General features: G+C 48.5%; 1 protein-coding gene and 1 long non-coding RNA gene across 7 annotated transcripts in view; one reads left to right on the forward strand and one right to left on the reverse strand.

The window, feature by feature from the left end:
• The first annotated feature begins 1283 nt into the window (after nucleotides 1–1283).
• LOC310680760 lies at nucleotides 1284–6360 on the forward strand. Its single transcript, XR_014512916.1, has 2 exons — nucleotides 1284–2330; nucleotides 2832–6360. It is a non-coding gene; the product is annotated as an uncharacterized lncRNA (long non-coding RNA).
• Nucleotides 1284–19012, reverse strand: part of MYLK2 (myosin light chain kinase 2) — a 45513-nt gene continuing 27784 nt past the window's right edge. For 3 of the 6 annotated variants that reach the window (XM_083447425.1, XM_083447426.1, XM_083447424.1), the window contains exons 6-12: nucleotides 18639–18748; nucleotides 16719–16860; nucleotides 15361–15431; nucleotides 14593–14721; nucleotides 12668–12820; nucleotides 8292–8424; nucleotides 4840–6431 (exon numbers count right to left, since the gene is read on the reverse strand). In XM_083447425.1, coding sequence (XP_083303551.1) covers nucleotides 6351–6431; nucleotides 8292–8424; nucleotides 12668–12820; nucleotides 14593–14721; nucleotides 15361–15431; nucleotides 16719–16860; nucleotides 18639–18748 — 819 coding nt within the window. In that variant the 3' untranslated portion in view covers nucleotides 4840–6350. Of the gene's footprint in view, nucleotides 1343–4839; nucleotides 6432–8291; nucleotides 8425–12667; nucleotides 12821–14592; nucleotides 14722–15360; nucleotides 15432–16718; nucleotides 16861–18638; nucleotides 18749–19012 lie in introns of those variants that run through there. The other 3 variants (XR_014512839.1, XR_014512840.1, XR_014512841.1) reach the window with 2 other exon arrangements.

Here is a 19012-nt window from a genome sequence, read left to right on the forward strand (position 1 = left end):
CAGACTATGGAGGACTTGCTCACAAATTTATTGACAGCTGCACAAATCGTGATAGCTAGGAAGTGGAAGGGGTAAGCGGAATGTAAAACGGAAGAATGGTATAAAGAGGTGTGGGATATAGCTATTAGTGATAAAGGAACATGTGCCATTAAGGTAAGACGGGGAATATGCGGGAGAAATTATTTTGAGGAGATATGGAAGGTGTTTGTAGAATTTGTATTGTTAAAACGGAAAGGGGTCAAACCATCGCAAGAGGTGTTGAAATTTTGGCAGGTTGGATAGTTACAATGGAATGGTCTCGGTGGGGAGGTCCACAACTTTATTCCTATTTATTTATGATTATTACATTGTCAAAAAAAAGCAAAAAAAAAAAGCAACCACCTAGGCTGAAGGCCGCGGAGGACCTTAAGGTCCATTAATAGCAACACCCACGAGGTCCCGGGCCCTAAGGAAGTCAGATTAGCCTCAACCAGAGCCAGGGCCTTTTCAGCACTGGCCCCGGCCTGGTGGAACGCTCTGTCTCATGAGACCAGGGCCCTGCAGGATCTGATTTCTTTCCACAGGGCCTGTAAGACAGAGTTGTTCCGCCTGGCCTTTGGCTTGGAATCAACTTGATCCACTTCCCCTCTTTCCTTTCTCCTTCTGTGATGGAACTCCTATTTGGGGAATTCCCTGGCTTTTTTCTGGCCCACGTAGGACCAGTCTGGAAAGTTAGCCTTGGTGAAGACTTGACGTTTTCATCCCCAAAAAAGTATTTGATTTGAGTTCCTACTGAAATGAGGCTGCATTTTAATGTTGTATTTTAATCTTGTTTTTAAGTTGTATTTTAATCAATTGTTTTTATACCTGGTGTTTATTTATCATCATCATCATCACTGCCTCCGGTGAGATAAAGTTTTGTAGTTTAAGTGTGTGCTGTGCAAAGGAGTCCTTTCATTTCTCTGCCCCGAATCTTCCAACATTCAGCTTCATTGGACGTCTGCAAGTTTTCATGTTGTGAGAGAAGGAGGAAGAAATTCTCAATGCCGTAATCTTATAAAACCCAATGCATAATTTTATAAGCTTCAATCGTGCCACTTCTTTTCAGTAATGAGAGAGTGTCCCCAGGGCCTTAAGACTGCACTGCCCCTTCCCCATTGCTAGCGCAGGACGTAGCAAGCCAGAATTGTAAGGTTGGAAGGGAACCTGGGGGTCATCTAGTCCAACCCTGCAGGAATCTCCCTGCTGCACTCAGAAAAATACAGCCCTCCCCACCCTCCTTTGGAGGACGCAAGGCAAAGGACTGGTGCTTGAATCTGTACATTTATTTACATTCAGCCAGGAGTGGCAAGGAGTGGGGGCGCTGGGGGCACATCAAGAGATCACTCAGCCAGACACAACCGGGGGGGGGGGCAGAAACTGCTTTTTTCTCCATGGGGAGGCACCGTGACAAACTCAAGCTGGAGACCTTCGTGGAACTGGGGGAAAGCTTAGTAAATCAGTAGACACAGGATCCGCCCTCCCGCAACTGTCAGAAAATACACGCAATCCCAACCCATCCTCAGACCAAAGTTAAAATGGGCAGAAAAACACGCCTTTCTCTCCATTGCTAAATCAGTGGTTCCCAAAGTAGGAGGTAGTGCCCCTCTGGGAAGGACGCGGGTGGCACTGTGGTCTAAACCACAGAGCCTCTTGGGCTTGCCGATCGGAAGGTCGGCGGTTCGAATCCCTGTGACGGGGTGAGCTCCCGTTGCTATGTCTCAGCTCCAGCCAACCTAGCCGTTCGAAAGCATGCCAGTGCAAGTAGATTAATAGGTACCGCTGTGGCGGGAAGGGAAACGGCGTTTCTGTGCGCTCTGGCTTCTGTCACAGTGTCCTGTTGCACCAGAAGCAGCTTAGTCATGCTGGCCACATGACCCAGAAAGCTGTCTGTGGACAAATACCGGCTCCCTTGGCCTGAAAAGCGAAATGAGCGCCGCAACCCCATAGTCACCTTTGACTGGACTTAACCATCCAGGGGTCCTTTACCTGTTTTCTGGGGGGTGCTAAGAGGCAAAGGCAGCAGGCTGGCACTAGAGGTGTAAGTCTGTCAGACTTTGAGAAGAGATCAAGTTCATGAATTGTGGTGAACTAATTAGACTAAATTAACTGGATTTTGAACAAATGTGCAACTAACTGTGGCTGCTTGGAATTTTATGGTGTTCCTCTGTTGTGGGTTTGTGCAGGCTGCTATTCTGAATGGCACTTTTTGTATGGCAGAGGGATGAGTTTAGGGAACCAAAGGGAAAGTGGCTTGGAAAGGTTCGAAAACAACTGTCCCAAATGAGCTTGGAGCATCATAGAATCATAGAGTTGGAAGAGACCACAAGGGCCATCGAGTCCAACCCCCTGCCAAGCAGGAAACACCATCAGAGCACTCCTGACATATGGTTGTCAAGCCTCTGCTTAAAGACCTCCAAAGAAGGAGACTCCACCACACTCCTTGGCAGCAAATTCCACTGTCGGACAGGTCTTACTGTCAGGAAGTTCTTTCTAATGTTTAGGTGGAATCTTCTTTCTTGTAGTTTGGATCCATTGCTCCGTGTCCGCTTCTCTGGAGCAGCAGAAAACAACCTCTCTCCCTCCTCTATGTGACATCCTTTTATATATTTGAACATGGCTATCATATCACCCCTTAACCTCCTCTTCTCCAGGCTAAACATGCCCAGCTCCCTTAGCCGTTCCTCATAAGGCATCGTTTCCAGGCCTTGCGGAGAAGAGAGGGTCATGCTGGCCACATGACCCGGAAAGCTGTCTGTGGACAAACGCTGGCTCCCTTGGCCTGAAAAGCGAAATGAGCGCCGCAACCCCAGAGTCCTTTGTATTCTGGCAGAGGAGGTGCTGGACCTGATCCCAAGAGAGCTGCTCTTAACTCCCTGGTCAGCCATATGCCTCTTGGGTTGCCAGCGGTGCAGAGGCCAAAATGAGGCAGGGAGAGAGATGGATGGATCCCTTGGCTTAAGAGTAGGGAGTGGTGTGACTGGGATTGCGTCATGCTCCAAGTGTATCCCTGCTCCGTCATTGGTGTGATGGCCTGGGACTTGGGTTCAGACTCAGAACCAGAGGAGGCTCAGTCCGCACCCGATCCTCTGCCTCAGGCGGCATCTGGACCAAGTCTGGGGCCTGATCCTGAAGAGTCCCAGTCTGCACAGGTTCCCCTGCAGCAGGCACCAGCTGGGCCGAGTCAGGGGCCTGAGCCTGCCCTGGCTCCAGATGCGGGGATGACCTTGTTGCCTCCAGCTGGGCCATCACTTACAGCTGCTCCACTACCGGTTGGGTCAGGGGCGGCTGAGGTGGCCCCTGGGTCTAGTCACCCACCGACGTCTCCCGAGCTGCAGAGACTCAGGTCTGAGAAAAGGAGAGACCTAAGTACTTGCAGGAGTGCTCGCCTTCGGGTGAGACAGGGAGGTGAGTCGCCGGGGGATCAGGACCGGCTGTTACCCCGACAGAGATAAAAGGCTGTTAGACCCTGCCCCAGGTTGTGGGAGCAACATTGCTGCTTGCTGGAAGCTGCCTGTTGCCCTGTGCCTGACCTTGCCTGGTTTCCTGCCTCGTGTCCTGCCTTGGCCCTGTTGGACTGGCTCCTCGCGGAATCCTTGGATTCTGGATCGGACCTGAACCGTGTTGCTCGGGTTAACCTCCAGGCCCAGCACAGTTGGGGAAACTTGTCCAATCTCAGACTTTGTCTTCAACATCAGCCTTGTCTAACCTGCGGCCCTCTATATGTTATTGTAGAGAGAGAAGGTTACCCTGGCGGTCATTTCGCAAGGCAGGAATATCAACTCGAGATTCCATGGCAGATGGGCATCCAATCTCTGCTTAAAAACCTCCCAGGAAGCAGCGTCCACCCCCTTCCATCACATCGGAAAATATGATGCCGCATGATTCCAAGTCAGACTCGCAGGTCCATTCAGCTGAGCATTGCTTTCACTGACTTGCAGCAACCCTCCAAGGGCTTTAGGTGTAGCGTTTTCCCGGCCCTACCTGGAGATGCCAGGATCTGAACCTGGGACTGGTGTTCTGCCACTGGGCTACTGCCCTTCCAACCCCATCCCTGGCCAGCAGACATGCTGGGTGATGTTGTTGGGAGTTGTAGTCCAGAACATCTGGCAGGCGCCACGTTGGGGCAGCCTGTACATGTTACCAGGAGATGGGAGAGACTCCGGGTTTCTCCTTTCAGTGGCAGTCCACACGTCCCCTTGTACCGGTTCCTTCTGGCCTCAGCTTGCCCATCAGGAAAATGGGTTCGCGAGTGACCTACCTGGCTCGGCTGTGGGAAAGGCACATGCAGCAAGGATTCCCAAAGCACACCAAGTGCTGCAGGAACTAAAAGCCTCAATCAAACTCTTGTCAACACCCCTGCTTCCTCCACACCCTTCCATGGAACTACATTTTCCCGGGTTATTCTGGGTCATTAGCCTAAGGGGGAGTTGGAGGGAAGTTTAAATAAAAGAGGTTTTGCAAAAACATGCTCGGCTTTGGCCTGCAGTTCCGTTTGAGGCCGGTTTCCCGGGATCTACAGGGGAGTGACCCTGGGCTAATGGAGGAGATCTCCGATGTGCGCACAAACACTCAACAGGCACACTTGGAGCACTCCTCTCTGTTGGTGGCCGGCTCTGAAGCAGCCCTTTCAGATGGGCGAGGAGGCGGCCGTGGCGAGGCCAGCCCAGCCCAGATGGTCTTCATTAGTCCATCTCCTTCCCCTCTTCCTTTGGGGGGGTGGGATGCAAGAGCCTTGCTCTCCCCTTCCCCTTCCACTCCTCCCCGTTCCCCTTCCAGACCCTTCGGCAGCGCAGAAGGGCAAAGAGGTTAGCACAAAGTGGTTTGCACAATGCTGTCTTCTTATTCTCCTCCTCCTCCTCCTCCTCCTCTGGACCAGCTGCCCATCTGGGGATGTTCCTCCTGGAATGCCGGCAGTTTGCTTCCTGCCCGCCCAGAGCCTAGAGGATCTCTGAGTGCGCAGGCCGGAAAAGGCAGTTTCCTGTCCGCATTATCAGCTTCCCACAGCCGTCCCTGGCGCAGTGGGGTTCAAGTCCTTGAGGTTGTTTTTGGTGTGTGGGTTTTTTTGCTGGGGAAGGGTCTGCAAGGCTGCCCTTGTGGGGACAAGGCATTTCTTGTGCTAGACCATCACGCAGCCTTTCTCAACCTCGGGTCGCCAGATGTTGTTGAACTACAACTCCCATCATCCCTAGCTAGAAAGGCCAGAGCCCAGGGACGATGGGAGTTGTAGTCCAACAACATCTGGGGACCCGAGGTTGAGAAACACTGCAAACCTCAGCTAACTCCAAGAGATAGCTGTCAACTTTTCCCTTTTTTTAAGGGAAAGTCCCTTATTCCAAATAGGATTCCTCGCAAGAAAATGGAAAAGTTGACAGCTATGCTCCAAGAGCACGCAGGGGGACAAGGCCTTCCTAAGCAGGGTTGTGAGGTGCAACTTCTGTGCAAAAAGTCAGAGCAGAGACGTCTCGGGGGTGCCAAGGCAGCGAGCGGTTTGTGGGTGGCGCAAGCAGATTGGAAGCCGAGAAGCCGTTCTGCAGAAGGAGACGGGCACAGGGTTGGCAGCCTGGCAAAATCCTTATCGCAAAGGTTTGGGATTTCTCACTCAGGGGTGTGGGGGGCGATCCAACATGCCCTGTATGCACAATCTTGGGGGCTTGGGAAGGTGCTCCCCCCAGCACTGTGGGGTCAAGATTTTGGCTCGCTGGGGAAGGTTACAGAACCAGTCTGGGCAGCTGGGGAGAGGACGGTCACAGCGGAGAAACTGCAGTTCAGGCAAGCCACAGCCATCCCAGAAACCAGTTCCCTTAAAGTTTGCACGGTGGAATCGGAGGCAAAAAACAAGGCGTAGCAAAGGTAAGAAGATGCAGTTGGCTGCAGTGGTTTCGGAAGGTCCCTTGAAAGCAGCGAACGGTCAGACGTATGTCGGGTGAGGTCCTTAGCAGCAGTCCAAGAGCAGCGTGGCACCCAGGAAGCTGGGTTTGTGTGGAGCGTGGAGTCCAAGAGGCAGAGGCAGCGGAACAGCCACTAAACAGGAGGACGGTGCTAAAGTCAGACAATACGGAGAGGTAGGGAAGACTGGCTTAGTGGCAACTGCGCGGGAATATGGGGATGCTATCGGAGAGAGCAAATATCCTACACATGGGATATGTCCACCCGCTTCTCACCCCCAGCTCTCTGGGAAGGAGCCAGCGCTGGGGCAGGCCCCGATCCTCTTGCCCAAGCAAGTCCCTGAGACGTGGGGCACAACGCAGTTCAAGCTTCCCGCCGGGAGCCCCCCCCGTCCCCTTTGCGTCCACGTGTCGCTCGATTCTGCCCGCTTCCAGCCCCGCCGCTCAGACGCCCAACGCGGTCAGGGATCCCGCGCTGGTGATCTTCTTGAACCGGTTTGCAGCACAGACGCCGATGAAGTTTTTCTGCACGGTTGGAAAAGAAAATGCACACAAGAGTGGGAAAAAGGGAGAATAGCATTGAGGCTGGAAAGCTCACATCGCAGAGTCAAATTATAATAAAAATTAAAATTAAATTAAAACAATGCAAATCAAGGTTGTGCTTCTAACTTTTGTTGCAGAATTTCTTCTGTTACCTATGAGGAAGGGGAAATGGTCTGTGGGAGCCCTGAGTAAGATTCTGGGTTTACTGTGGTGGATGTGTAAAATAGTAATTCTGGGAAATGATATATAGTGAATTGGAAAAAATGTTCAAGTTAGCCTTCATCAAAAAACCAGAAGCTTTTCTATTGGGAATAATAAGGGATGAAATACCAAAGTACTTAAAAAGAATGCTTTTTGCCCAGAAGTGGAAGGAAGAGAAAGTCCCAACCAAGGGTGGATAACCAAGATGATGAACTATGTTGAAATGGCAAAGTTGACCGTGGAGATCAGAAACCAAGCTGATAAATTTTTTTAGCAAAATGTGGGAGAAATTTATAGAGTACCTTAAAGAACACCATAGATATTTAAAAGGTTAACAGGATTGTTATAAGACTTCTAATGTAATGACTAAAGTTTAAAAAAGGATATAAAATGATTTTGAAAAAATGTAATTTTTGATGCAACAGATAAAAATTGGAAACCAGGGGAGGGTGGGGGGAAGTCCAGGGATTCAAGTAATCTCAGATTTGCAAAAACGGAAAATGATTTAAACGTATAAGAATATTGTTTTTAAAAAGGGGGGATTTTTTATTTTAAAAAATTGGGTTCACTGAGCACCGATCATGTTTTGTTTCCAGGGAGGTTAGATGACGTTCAAATATATGAACTATTTGAAGAGCAACTGTAATCCACAAATTACACTGGTAGGACGACAAGAGGTTTTGTAAGGAGAAATGTTTGAAGCATTGCAGAGAAAGAATAGAGATATTAGTTATGAATTAAATGTAATTGTGGAAGCAAGAAATGTATATTTAGTGAATAGATTGGAAAGTTTTCAGATACGATTGATGGAAGTAAAAAAAAAGGTGTAAGATGTGAAAGCATGTTTAATTACCGTTGAAAATGATATGTTGAAAAACTAATTACAGTGGTGCCTCGCAAGACGAAAAGAATCCGTTCCGCGAGTCTCTTCGTCTAGTGGTTTTTTCGTCTTGCAAAGCAAGCCCATTAGCGGATTAGCGCTATTAGCGGCTATTAGCGGCTATTAAAGGCTTAAGGGATTAGCGGATTAGCTGCTAAAAGGCTATTAGCAGCTTAGTGCCTTAGAAAAAGGGGGTGAGGAGCAAACCCCCCCCCCAGGAATCGCAAGACATTTTCGTCTTGCGAAGCAAGCCCATAGCAAATTCATTTTGCGAAGCACCTCCAAAACGGAAAACCCTTTTGTCTAGCGGGTTTTCCGTCTTGCGAGGCATTTGTCTTGCGGGGCACCACTGTATATATGTGTATATATATATATATATATATATATATATATGATGTTCATCAAAGCAACTGCATTTCCCTTCCTCTTTCCTGGCTGCAAAAAGTCTTATCTTTTGGGGGGGAAGCAGGTTTGTTGTGCAAAGCCTCCCACTCAACTAGACTTGTGCGACCTGAATTCCGCTGGCGTGCGATTGAACCCCACCCCAAAACAGTGGGTGGCCCACCAGCCAGCAGCCATTGCGCTACCTCCCAGTCTGAGCCCAAAGCTTGTGGGATGACTCACAGGGGAGTGGGAAAATGGACCAAAACAGCCATCCCCCCCCCCTTCTGGATTTGGCAAGCTCCCTCCCAGGACTGGCTGCCCCTTTCCTTTGTGAGGAAGCTCAGGACAGAAATTTACAGCAATAAAGAAGCAAATACCTTCCATCGCCTCTTCATCACGTATTTTCGGAGCAGGACCTGGGATTTCAGCCGCCGGTTGACCCGCTTGGCTTTCTCTCCCAAGTTGTTGAGCCAGGGGTGTTGCAGGCACTGTGCGGCACTCAGGCGTCCGCTGGGGAGGGGGACAAGAGGCAAAGGTTATCGGGGGGGGGGGGGTCACCACCTGCAGCTGCTGTATCCCAGAGCCCCTAGCCCCCCCCCATCCTGCAACGTACAAAACCCTGCAATAAATAGAAAGCGCATCAAACAGAGTCTGCGTTCCAACCTGCCCTGCAGAATTCGCACTCAGCTTCTGCTGCCGGTAGGGGATGAAGTTGTCAACGGCACAGTCACTGGCCAATTGGTGCCACACACAACCAGTTACTGCAGCTTCCCCCCCCCCCATGGGGTCTTTTTATCCTGCTGTGTTATTATTGGTTGTTGTTTTTTAACTTTTTAAACAAATACAAATTAATATAAACAACCAAAATGACAAAAGAAAAATCCTTAATAATAATAATAATAATAATAATAATAATGGAAAAGGCTAAAAAACTGCAAAAAATATCAAAGCACATGGCATAGAACAAAAGGGGGAAGGAGAAGGAAGAAAGAAAGAAAGAAAGAAAGGAAAAAGGGAAAGAAAAAAAAGAGGGGGAAAAGGAGAAATGAGCCAAAACACAAGAAGGCTCATCTATTGTACGCTTCCGTCAAGGTCACAACAGGTCATTATTCTTATCGATTTTCTCTAGCTGTATTCCATAGAATCCTTCATCTTGGTATCAGGGAACATTTCCCTATGCGGTATCATTCTAAACATAGCCAGGTCTTTATTGATGAAGACTTATCCCCTAGATCACGGGTGTCAAACACAAGGCCCGCGGGCCGAATCCGGCCCGCCAGACCTCATCATGTGGCCCGTGTAGTCTGGTCTATATATATCTGTGAGGGAAGCTTGGGCTGCGGCGCGCGCGCAGGGCGCCTCGGGTCCCTTCTGCGCAGGCGCCGGCCTCCCCCTCCTCCAGCTACCTAGCTGAGACTTATTTGACACGGCGAGGGCGGGGTTGGATATGGGAGGCCGCTGCTGCTGCTCTCAACTTCTTTTCGGGCTCGCCGGGGTGAAATAAGTCCCGGCGGGAGCGCAGCGCGCCTGCGCGAGGTGGAATGCGGAGAAGGGCAGAGCTGGCTTCGCACGCCTTGCAGAGAGGGAGACCGAGAGCGCGCTTGTGTTTCGGGAGCGCGCCCTGTGAATACTCGGGGCAGCGTGCTTTTGCTTTGCTTTTCTTTATTTCTTTAGGCGCGTTTCCGCGCTGCCCAATGAACAGCATCCTCCGCCTCTGGGGATTCGTGATTCAAAAGCAAATTCGATACGCAAGTGCATGTTTTGTAAATAACGTCAGGTGCGGCTTCCGCAGGGTGCGCGTTGCAAAAATTTATATATGGAAAAAAGGCTGATAAGGAATTGGTTTATTTTTTAGGGTATTTACACATCATGCAATTTTTTCCTCAATGTTATTACAGGGTCCGGCCATCAGTTCCCGCCCTCCTCAAAGGGTTAGGGTAGGTAGCAAAGGGGGGAAAATCCAAACAAACGCTCGATTAAAATTTGGGGAATGAGAAAAATTAAAACCTGCACATCTTGTGTAACTTAAACACCAAGCCAAATAGGAAACAATTTTTATATTCATATATGTATTCAGATGAAATCAAGGTCTAGTGTTCCATGAGCCAGAAGCTCTGCATTACTTAATCCAGCTGTTAAAGGTGTCATGGGCTTTGAAGACACTCGAACTCGAACCAGCCCTTTGAGGGTGACCAAACTGCTGATGCGGCCCCCGATGAATTTGAGTTTGACACCCCTGCCCTAGATAATTATTTAAACATCCCCATTCTTCTTTCACCCTCTTTTTAAGTTTATCTCTTATTGCATCTGTCAGCTTCGCGAGCTCCAAGCACTCACACAATTTGACTACCCATTCATCTTTAGTGGGTGTGTTGTTATGGTTTAATGGGCATGGCCCCCTTTCAAAAACGTGGTTTGGATATCCCACGTATCACAACTTTCTAGAGCGTGGTGATAGCAACTAGTCTGCAGGGTTGGGGTACGGTTCATAAAAGGGCATGACTCGCAGCACAGCTCTTTTAACTGGACCTCCGTCCCTGAGACCCGTAAGCATCTCGTCCGGCACCCAAACCCAGCCTCAAGATCTCAGGAGCAGCAAGAAATTCAATATGCAGGGAGCCTTGAGGGAAAACTCAGATATCGCCACCCTTCACCCGCATACCAGACCTCCAATTGGGGGGGGGGGGTTGGGTGTTTTCTTAAAATACAGACTTTTGGGAAGACGCTGAGAAAGCTACATTCTTCAAATTTATTTCCTTTTCTAATCAAGAATAGCTATCTTCACTATACTATTGTATTTTAATATTTTAATATTCTGTTGGAAGCCGCCCAGAGTGGCTGGAGAAACCCAGCCAGATGGGCGGGGTATAAATAAATTATTATTATTATTATTATTATTATTATTATTATTATTATTACTATGGGAGTGTTTCTTCCCCCTCTCAGAACACGAGGACTCGTGAGCATCCAAGGAAGCTGAATGTCGGGGCAGATAAAAAGAAGTCCTTCTTCATGCAATGGAGTGTTAAACTGTGGAACTCCCTGCAACTGGAGACAAGGATGCCTTTAAAAGAGGATAAAGCAAATTCATGGAGGGTTGCTGATGGCTATACTAGTCATGATGGCCTTTTCTTGCCTCCCCAGCTGGGGGGGAAGCAATGCTTCTGAATACCAGTTGATGGAAACCCTAGGAGGGCAGAGGGCTTGCGTTCGAATCCTGCCTTCAGATTTCCCACTAGGCATCTGGTTGGACACTGTGAGAACAGGAATCTGGACTAGATGAGCCATTGGCCTGATCCTGGACTATGCAGAGTTAGATAAATTAACAGGAAGGATTCGAAACCTGTGGGACCAGAGATTCTCAGAAGACTGGAGTAAATTTACAAACTATTTGGAAAGCAATTGTGATGAACAGATTACGCTAGTAGGATTACAAGAAGTTTCATAAGGTGAATCATTTGAAATGTTGCAAGAAAGATAATGAGGAGAATTATTAGTTAAGGATCATTAAATGTTTTAAATATTTACATGCTCTGGTTCTCTCCCACTTGGACTATTGCAATGCACTCTACGTGGGGCTACCTTTGAAGGTGACCCAGAACCTGCAACTAATCCAGAATGCGGCAGCTAGACTGGTGACTGGGAGCGACTGCCGAGACCACATAACACTGGTCCTGAAAGACCTACATTGGCTCCCAGGACATTTCCGAGCACAATTCAAAGTGTTGGTGCTGACCTTTAAAGCCCTAAACGGCCTCGGTCCAGTATACCGGAAGGAGCATCTCCACCCCCATCGTTCTGCCCAGACACTGAGGTCCAGCGCCGAGGGCCTTCTGGCGGTTCCCTCATTGCGAGAAGCAAAGCTACAGGGAACCAGGCAGAGGGCCTTCTCGGTGGTGGCCCCCGCCCTGTGGAACGCCCTCCCAGCAGATGTCAAAGAGAACAGCAACTACCAGACTTTTAGAAGACATCTGAAGGCAGCCCTGTTTAGGGAAGCTTTTAATGTTTGATGTATTACTGCATTTTAATATTCGGTTGGAAACCGCCCAGAGTGGCTGGGGAAGCCCAGCCAGATGGGCGGGGTATAAATAATAAATTAAATTTTAAAAATATAGAAATTAAGAAATGCATAATAAGCGATAGAGAATGGAAAATCATCAGAGGTGTTGATGGAAGTCTAAAAATATTGTATAAGATGAGCAGTTATGTTGTATGACTGTTGGAACAGATATATTAAAAAATCAATAAAAATGTAATTTTTTTAAAAAAAGCCATGGGCCTGATCCAGCAACCAGCTCTTTTTAGGTCCTTACGGATGTCCACAACTTCTAGTGTCATGTGAGCGAGAGAAAAAGTCTCTCTGTCCCCTTTCTCAGCGCACTGCTTCCTTTTAGAAACCTCTATCGCCTCCCCTCTTTTCCAGGAACGTCCTCTGTCATCACAGCAGAAGCCAGATTCGCTTCTTCAACCGGGATAGCTCAGTTGGTGGAGCATGAGACTCTCAGGGTTGTGGGTTCAAGTCTCACACTGGGTGAAAAGGGGGTTGGACTAGATGACCCCTGTGGTCCCTTCCAGCTCTCTGGTTCCATGATTCTAAAGAGCCTGTGCAATTTTCTACTGGTCTCCCTCCAGCTAGAAAATGTTAAAGGGTGTGGTGCCTCTCCATTTGCTCTCTGGCTGACCTGGAGGTTAATCGGTTCCCACAGAGAAAAAAGCAAAGTTTCCCCCCCTTTTGCCCCAAATGGTCCCAGACCTTTTGTTCTTGATAATCAAGTTGGAGACAAAGTCCTTGGCTTCTTCAGAGATGCCCTCAAAAGCTTCCTCATCAAAATACCAGTTGGCTGCCAGGACGTTGTTTAGGGTTTCTGTGTCGTTGTCGCCCAGGAAAGGGGAGAGTCCGCTCAGCCTGAGAACAGGGTGGGGAAACGAGGAGAGAGCGTCAATCAAGGCTCGTTAGTGAAGGAAAACTCTCCTGGGGCTCAGAAATTTGGCAAATGCAAGCGACTCCGGGGCCAGGAGCCTGGCTGCTCCAGAACACGCCGTGGCTACGTCAGAGCACAAAAAACCGGCTCGCTGGGCCCATTTCCCTTCCAATCTCTCCCCACCGCAATCGACACCGTGGGTGTTCTGCTGCAGTTCTGTTTCTGCCAAATACATTGCTGCTGCTGCTGCCCCAGAGGTCAGGACCGCAACCGACGGATTCAAATTACAGCGGCACCTCTGGTTGCGAACGGGAACCGTTCCGGATGGCCTGTTCGCAACCTGAAAAGAACGCAACCTGCGTCTCAGAGGGTCGCGATTTGCAGCTTCTGTGGCGTCATTTTGCGCACCTGCGGCGAAACCTGGAAGGAACCTGTTCCGTTACTTCCGGGTCGCTGCGGGACGCAACCTGAAAACGCGCAACCAGAAGCAAACGTAACATGAGGTATGACTGTAGAAGAAAGATTTCAACTAAACATCGGGAAAAACTTTCTGACAGCAAGAGCTGTTCGGCAGAGGAGGTTGTGGAATCTCCTTCCTTGGAGATCCGACTGTCAGGGACGCTTAGATTCCTGCATTGCATGGGGTTGGGCTAGATGACCCTCAGGGACCCTCCTTCTGCCTCTTTGTTTTATTATGACTTTTTGCTTTCTCATTTGGTACTTTTATGTTTGTGAGGCGCCCATCTGATCTCCAGATGAATGAGGGTATGCAAATTTAATAAATAAAATAATTGACAAATGCAGCAGCTAGACTGGTGACTGGGAGTGGCCGCCGAGACCACATAACACTGGTCCTGAGAGACCTACATTGGCTCCCAGGACATTTCCGAGCACAATTCAAAGTGTTGGTGCTGACCTTTAAAGCCCTAAACTGCCTCGGCCCAGTATATCTGAAGGAGCATCTCCACCCCCATCGTTCTACCCAGACATTGAGGTCCAGCTCCGAGGGCCTTCTGGCAGTTCCCTCGCTGCTAGAAGCCAAGTTACAGGGAACCAGGCAGAGGGCCTTCTCGGTAGTGGTACCCGCCCTGTGGAACGCCCTCCCATGAGGTGTCAAGGAAATAAACGACTACAGTGGTACCTCGTTTTGAGTCTGGGATCCATTCCGGAGCCCCAGATGCTTGACAAAGTGCCGCTCTGCGCACGTGCGCGAGCAGCAAACCCGGAAGTAACCTGTTCCGGTACAGTGGTACCTCGGATTAAGAACTTTTCGTTCTGGAGGTCCGTTCTTAACCTGAAACTGTTCTTAACCTGAGGTTCCACTTTAGCTAATGGGCTTCCCACTGCCGCCACCACACGATTTCTGTTCTCATCCTGAAACAAAGTTCTTAACCTGAGGTACTATTTCTGGGTTAGCGGAGTCTGTAACCTGAAGCGTATGTAACCCGAGGTACCACTGTACCTCCGGGTTTGCTGCTGACGTTCCACGAAATGGACACTAAACGGGGCGGACTCAATCGAGATACTACTGTTACCTGACTTTTAGAAGACATCTGAAGACAGCCCTGTTCAGGGAAGTTTTTAATGTTTGATGTCTTATCATGTTTTTAATATTCTATTGTGAGCCACCCAGAATGGCTGGAGAAATCCAGCCAGATGGGCGGGGTACAAATAGCATTATTATTATTATTATTATTATTATTATTATTATTATTATTATTTCTGATTCCAAAGGCACCCCTTCCCCTCAACTCACAGCATGTAGGTGATCACCCCCATACTCCACATATCCGTTGTGTAGGAGACTTGTTCGTAGCTCACCACCTCCGGAGACAGGAACTCGGGGGTGCCAAAGTTCACTTTCAGCTTCTCTCTGGGGTTGTACCTGGGAAGGTGAGAGAGAGAGAGAAGAATCTAGCACCAGGATCCTGCTCCCTTCGGAAAGGACTTTGTCCTGTGCCCTCCCCTCGCCCGGTGCCCAGAAGAGGCACACAGCAGGGTCAGGAGTGCGGAAAGCAGAGAGGGGGCTGGTGCAGGCTGGCGATGCTCTGGGCCAGGGGTCCCCAAACTAAGGTCCGTGGGCCGGATAAGGCCTGAGGGACTCGTTTATCCGGCCCGCGGCGACCCCTGCCGCCCGCTGCTGCCGCCCGCTCTTACTGGCGCTGCGCTGTGCAGCTGCCCACTTCCGGGTTGGAGAAGCACCGGAAATAGCTTGTACGCATGCGCAAGCATTATGTGCACATGCGCAAGCGTTATTAGCACATGTGCAAGCATTATTTATGCATGTGCAATCATTATTTGCGGCTGCACAAGCGTTATTTCCGGTGCACATCCGGGTCGGAGGAGGCCCCTGCACATGCGCACAAGCTATTTCTGGTGCTCCTCTGACCCGGAAGTGTGCCGGAAATAGGGTTTGCGCACGCGTAGGCATGCACTCCCTTGCCCTCTGGCCCGCCACGCGATCGGCACTGGAAACACCGTCCCGAGGCGTGGTAAGTTTGCTGCCCTCTGCTCTGGGCATTACCTTCGAGCGAGTCCAAAATCAATGATCTTCACCATGTGGCCGGTCGAGGTCACGCACAGGATGTTCTCTGGCTGCGGAGGGAGAGAAAAGATGACACCCCCCACTCCCAAAACACCACCTCCGGTTAGTGACTTTGTAGGGGACCTGCAAATAATCCCCTTGCAATCTGGAAAGGTTGGGGGGAGATGGCAGGAAGGTCTCTCTGCCCCTTGGAGAGCAACTAGATATCTTGTGTCTGGTGCAGCAGAGGAACTGGGCAGACCCACGGCTGTTTGATGCCCATCTCTTTTTTTGGCAGTGGTTACCAAAGTTGGTAGGGATGCAGGTGGTGCTGTGGGTTAAACCACAGAGACTAGGGCTTGCCGATCAGAAGGTCGGCGGTTCGAATCCCCGCGACGGAGTGAGCTCCCGTTGCTCAGTCCCTGCTCCTGCCAACCTAGCAGTTCAAAAGCACATCAAAGTGCAAGTAGATAAATAGGTATCACTCTGGCGGGAAGGTAAATGACGTTTCCATGCGCTGCTCTGGTTCGCCAGAAGTGGCTTAGTCCTGCTGGCTGGCCACATGACCCGGAAGCTGTACGCCGACTCCCTCGGCCAATAAAGCTTGATGAGTGCCGCAACCCCAGAGTCGGTCACGACTGGACCTAACAGTCAGGGGTCCTTTACCTTTACCTTACCAAAGTTGGTAGTAGGAGCCCCTGGGCGGCAGTGGGATTACATGGTGCGGGGGCCGATAAGAGGCAAGGAGGCAGCAGGGAGTGTATAATTACCGTATTTTTTGCTCCCTAAGACTCACTTTTTCCCTCCTAAAAAGTAAGGGGAAATGTGTGTGCGTCTTATGGAGCAAATGCAGGCTGCACAGCTATCCCGGAAGCCAGAACAGCAAGAGGGGTTGCTGCTTTCACTGCGCAGCGATCCCTCTTGCTGTTCTGGCTTCTGAGATGCAGAATATTTTTTTCTTGTTTTCCTCCTCCAAAAACTAGGTGCATATTGTGGTCTGATGCGTCTTATAGAGCGAAAAATACGGTAAAAAAAATAATTTATACCCCATCTGACTCTGAAAAGTTGGTATCACTGGATCAGATATATCCATTTTGCTGAATTCCACTAAATAATTTTCATTGGCATTTGAATAAACGTGCCATTCATTGCTGCACTTCTGAATTTTATCTTCCTTAGTGGGTTACGCAAACTTCTACTGAGAGTGATGCTTTTTATAAGGTTGCGTCGGAGCTACTGCAGATACATTTATGGAAGCAGTGTCCGGGAACCGCTGGTTTGGCCCCGAAGTTCTTGTGCCCCACAATAGCTTTGTCCCTCCTCCTCCTTCCTGAGCGAGGGCAGAGATGTTCTCCTACCTTGAGGTCCAGGTGGAGAACACTCATGTGGTGCATGAAGAGGATCCCGTCACAGATCTGACGCACAAAGACCATGCAGTCCACCTCCGTCAGCTGGTAATCCTCATCGATGATCCGCTCAAAGAGCTCGCCGCCCTCCACGCTGCAACGCAGGAAAGGGGCTGCCTTAGACCATCAGGTGAACCCCAAACCCCTCAGGGCCACAGCTGTCAACTTACAGATTTGAAAATAAGGGACAATTGGCATGGTTGGCCAATTGGTGTTAAAGAAGGACAGAAATTTTTTTATGTACGCTACAACAGCAGCAAGAATACTCATCGCGAAGTATTGGAAGACACAAAAACTACACACTCTGGAAGAATGGCAGATTAAGGTGATGGACTATATGGAATTGGCGGAAATGACCGGCAGAATCCGAAACCAGGGAGAAGAGTTGGTGGAAGAAGATTGGAAGAAATTTAAAGACTATCTACAGAAATATTGTAAAATTAATGAATGTTAGAATGATGTTGGATTGAAGTTAAGGGGTTTTTAGTAATAATGTCATGAAGGAATATGCAAAAATGGATTGTTAACAGGTGAAAATATAAAGTTATAATATATTGAGATCAAAGATAAGGATAAAGATAAAGAGGGAAAGGATTTGCTGAACAAATATATTGAACTGGAATACAAAGAGGGGAGGTGTGGGGAGGTCCGGGAAACAAGCAAATGCAAGATGTTATGAAAAACTGAACTGTTTTTAATTGTTTTTTATTTTTGTATTTTTCTTTTTTTCTCTTTTCTTTTTGTGATGTTATGGAAAATCTTAATAAAATATTATTATAAAAAAATAATAATAAGGGACGAGAAGCCTCAAAAATAAGGGATCAGCAGCCAAAATAAGGGATCAACAATTACTTTGATATAATACATATTTTGTTGCGTGCAAATGGCTTTAGATACCTATTAGGTCCATAAACTACCATATAGCATATATTCAACACAAAAAACCAGCAACAATTTGTTGTTGACAAAGGACAGCTGGACATAGAAAGGACCCCATTACCTTCAGTAGCTTATTTAAGGGACATCATCAATAAGGGACAGCAGCGAGACATGGCGCTGGGATAAGGGACTGTCCCGCCAAATAAGGGACGCTTGACAGCTATGCTCAGGGCAGTGCATTCTGGGTGCTACTCATGCATGTGGGATTTTCCCAGCGTCCATGTGACATCACCAAAAGGCCATCCCATATCCTCCCACATTTAGGTCCCATTTAGGCTGGTCACCACCCCAATGAAACAAATGTCCTGACTGGAAGAATCCGCGACCAGAAAGAGGAGGAATATCAAGAAGATTGGAAGAAATTTAAGGACTATTTGAATAAATATTGTAATATAAATAATTAGAAGTCACTTGAAAGCACCAAATAGGCCTAGGATTAATTTAGGATTTAATCAGTTGGATTAAGAACAATAAGAAAAAAGAAAAAGATAGTTAATTGCTGGAAATATTTTTAGTTTAAGAATGATATTGGAAAGACACAATGAAATTCAGAAGGGAGGGATCTGGGGAAGTCAATTAACAATGTAAATAAAATCGGGTTTTTAAGGGATATGGCACTAAATTGTTGTTGTTTTGCTTTTGCTTTTTCAGTACTGTATAATTTTTTTGTATGTTTTTCCCCTTCTTTTTATGTTATATTTGTTATAATTGTGGAAAATTTAATTTAAAAAATTTGGAAAAAAAGAAAGAAACAAACAAATGTCCTCATTTGAATGAATCAATGCTTTTTCTGCTAAACTTGCGCCAGAGCTTGCTTTTCTCCTCCTCCCTCCGCATTTGTTTTTCCTCGTGTGTCGTGTCTTTTCAAACTGCGGGCCTGAGCGCGGCGATCGCCCGAGGACCGAGAGCCTGCCTGGCAACTCCATGACTCACAACTCCATGAAGAGCATGATGTCCTTCGGAGTCTCGATGGCGTCATATAGCTGGATCAGGTTCCTGTGGTTCAGCTGATTCATCACGTCAATTTCCACCTCGGCCGCTTCCTAGAGGGGCAAAAGCTGGTCAGTGTGGAATGGAGGCTGGCTAGGGGAGCCTTTGCCAGGCTGGTACCCTCCAGACATTTTGAACCACAACTCCCATCAGCCCCCACCAATGTCACAGTTTTGCACCACAGCTTCCACTACCTGAGACTGGCAGGAGTTGCAGTCAACCTATGCGCAGACCATGGGTGCTGTCCAACCAACATGCCCTGTCAGTGCAAGGATTTATTCTTGCACAACAGAGTTTCCCCTCTCTTCCCCCCAAAC

The sequence above is a fragment of the Podarcis tiliguerta genome (genome assembly GCF_965153285.1).
Source record: "Podarcis tiliguerta genome assembly, chromosome: 6".
Classification (NCBI taxonomy): Eukaryota; Metazoa; Chordata; class Lepidosauria; order Squamata; family Lacertidae; genus Podarcis; species Podarcis tiliguerta.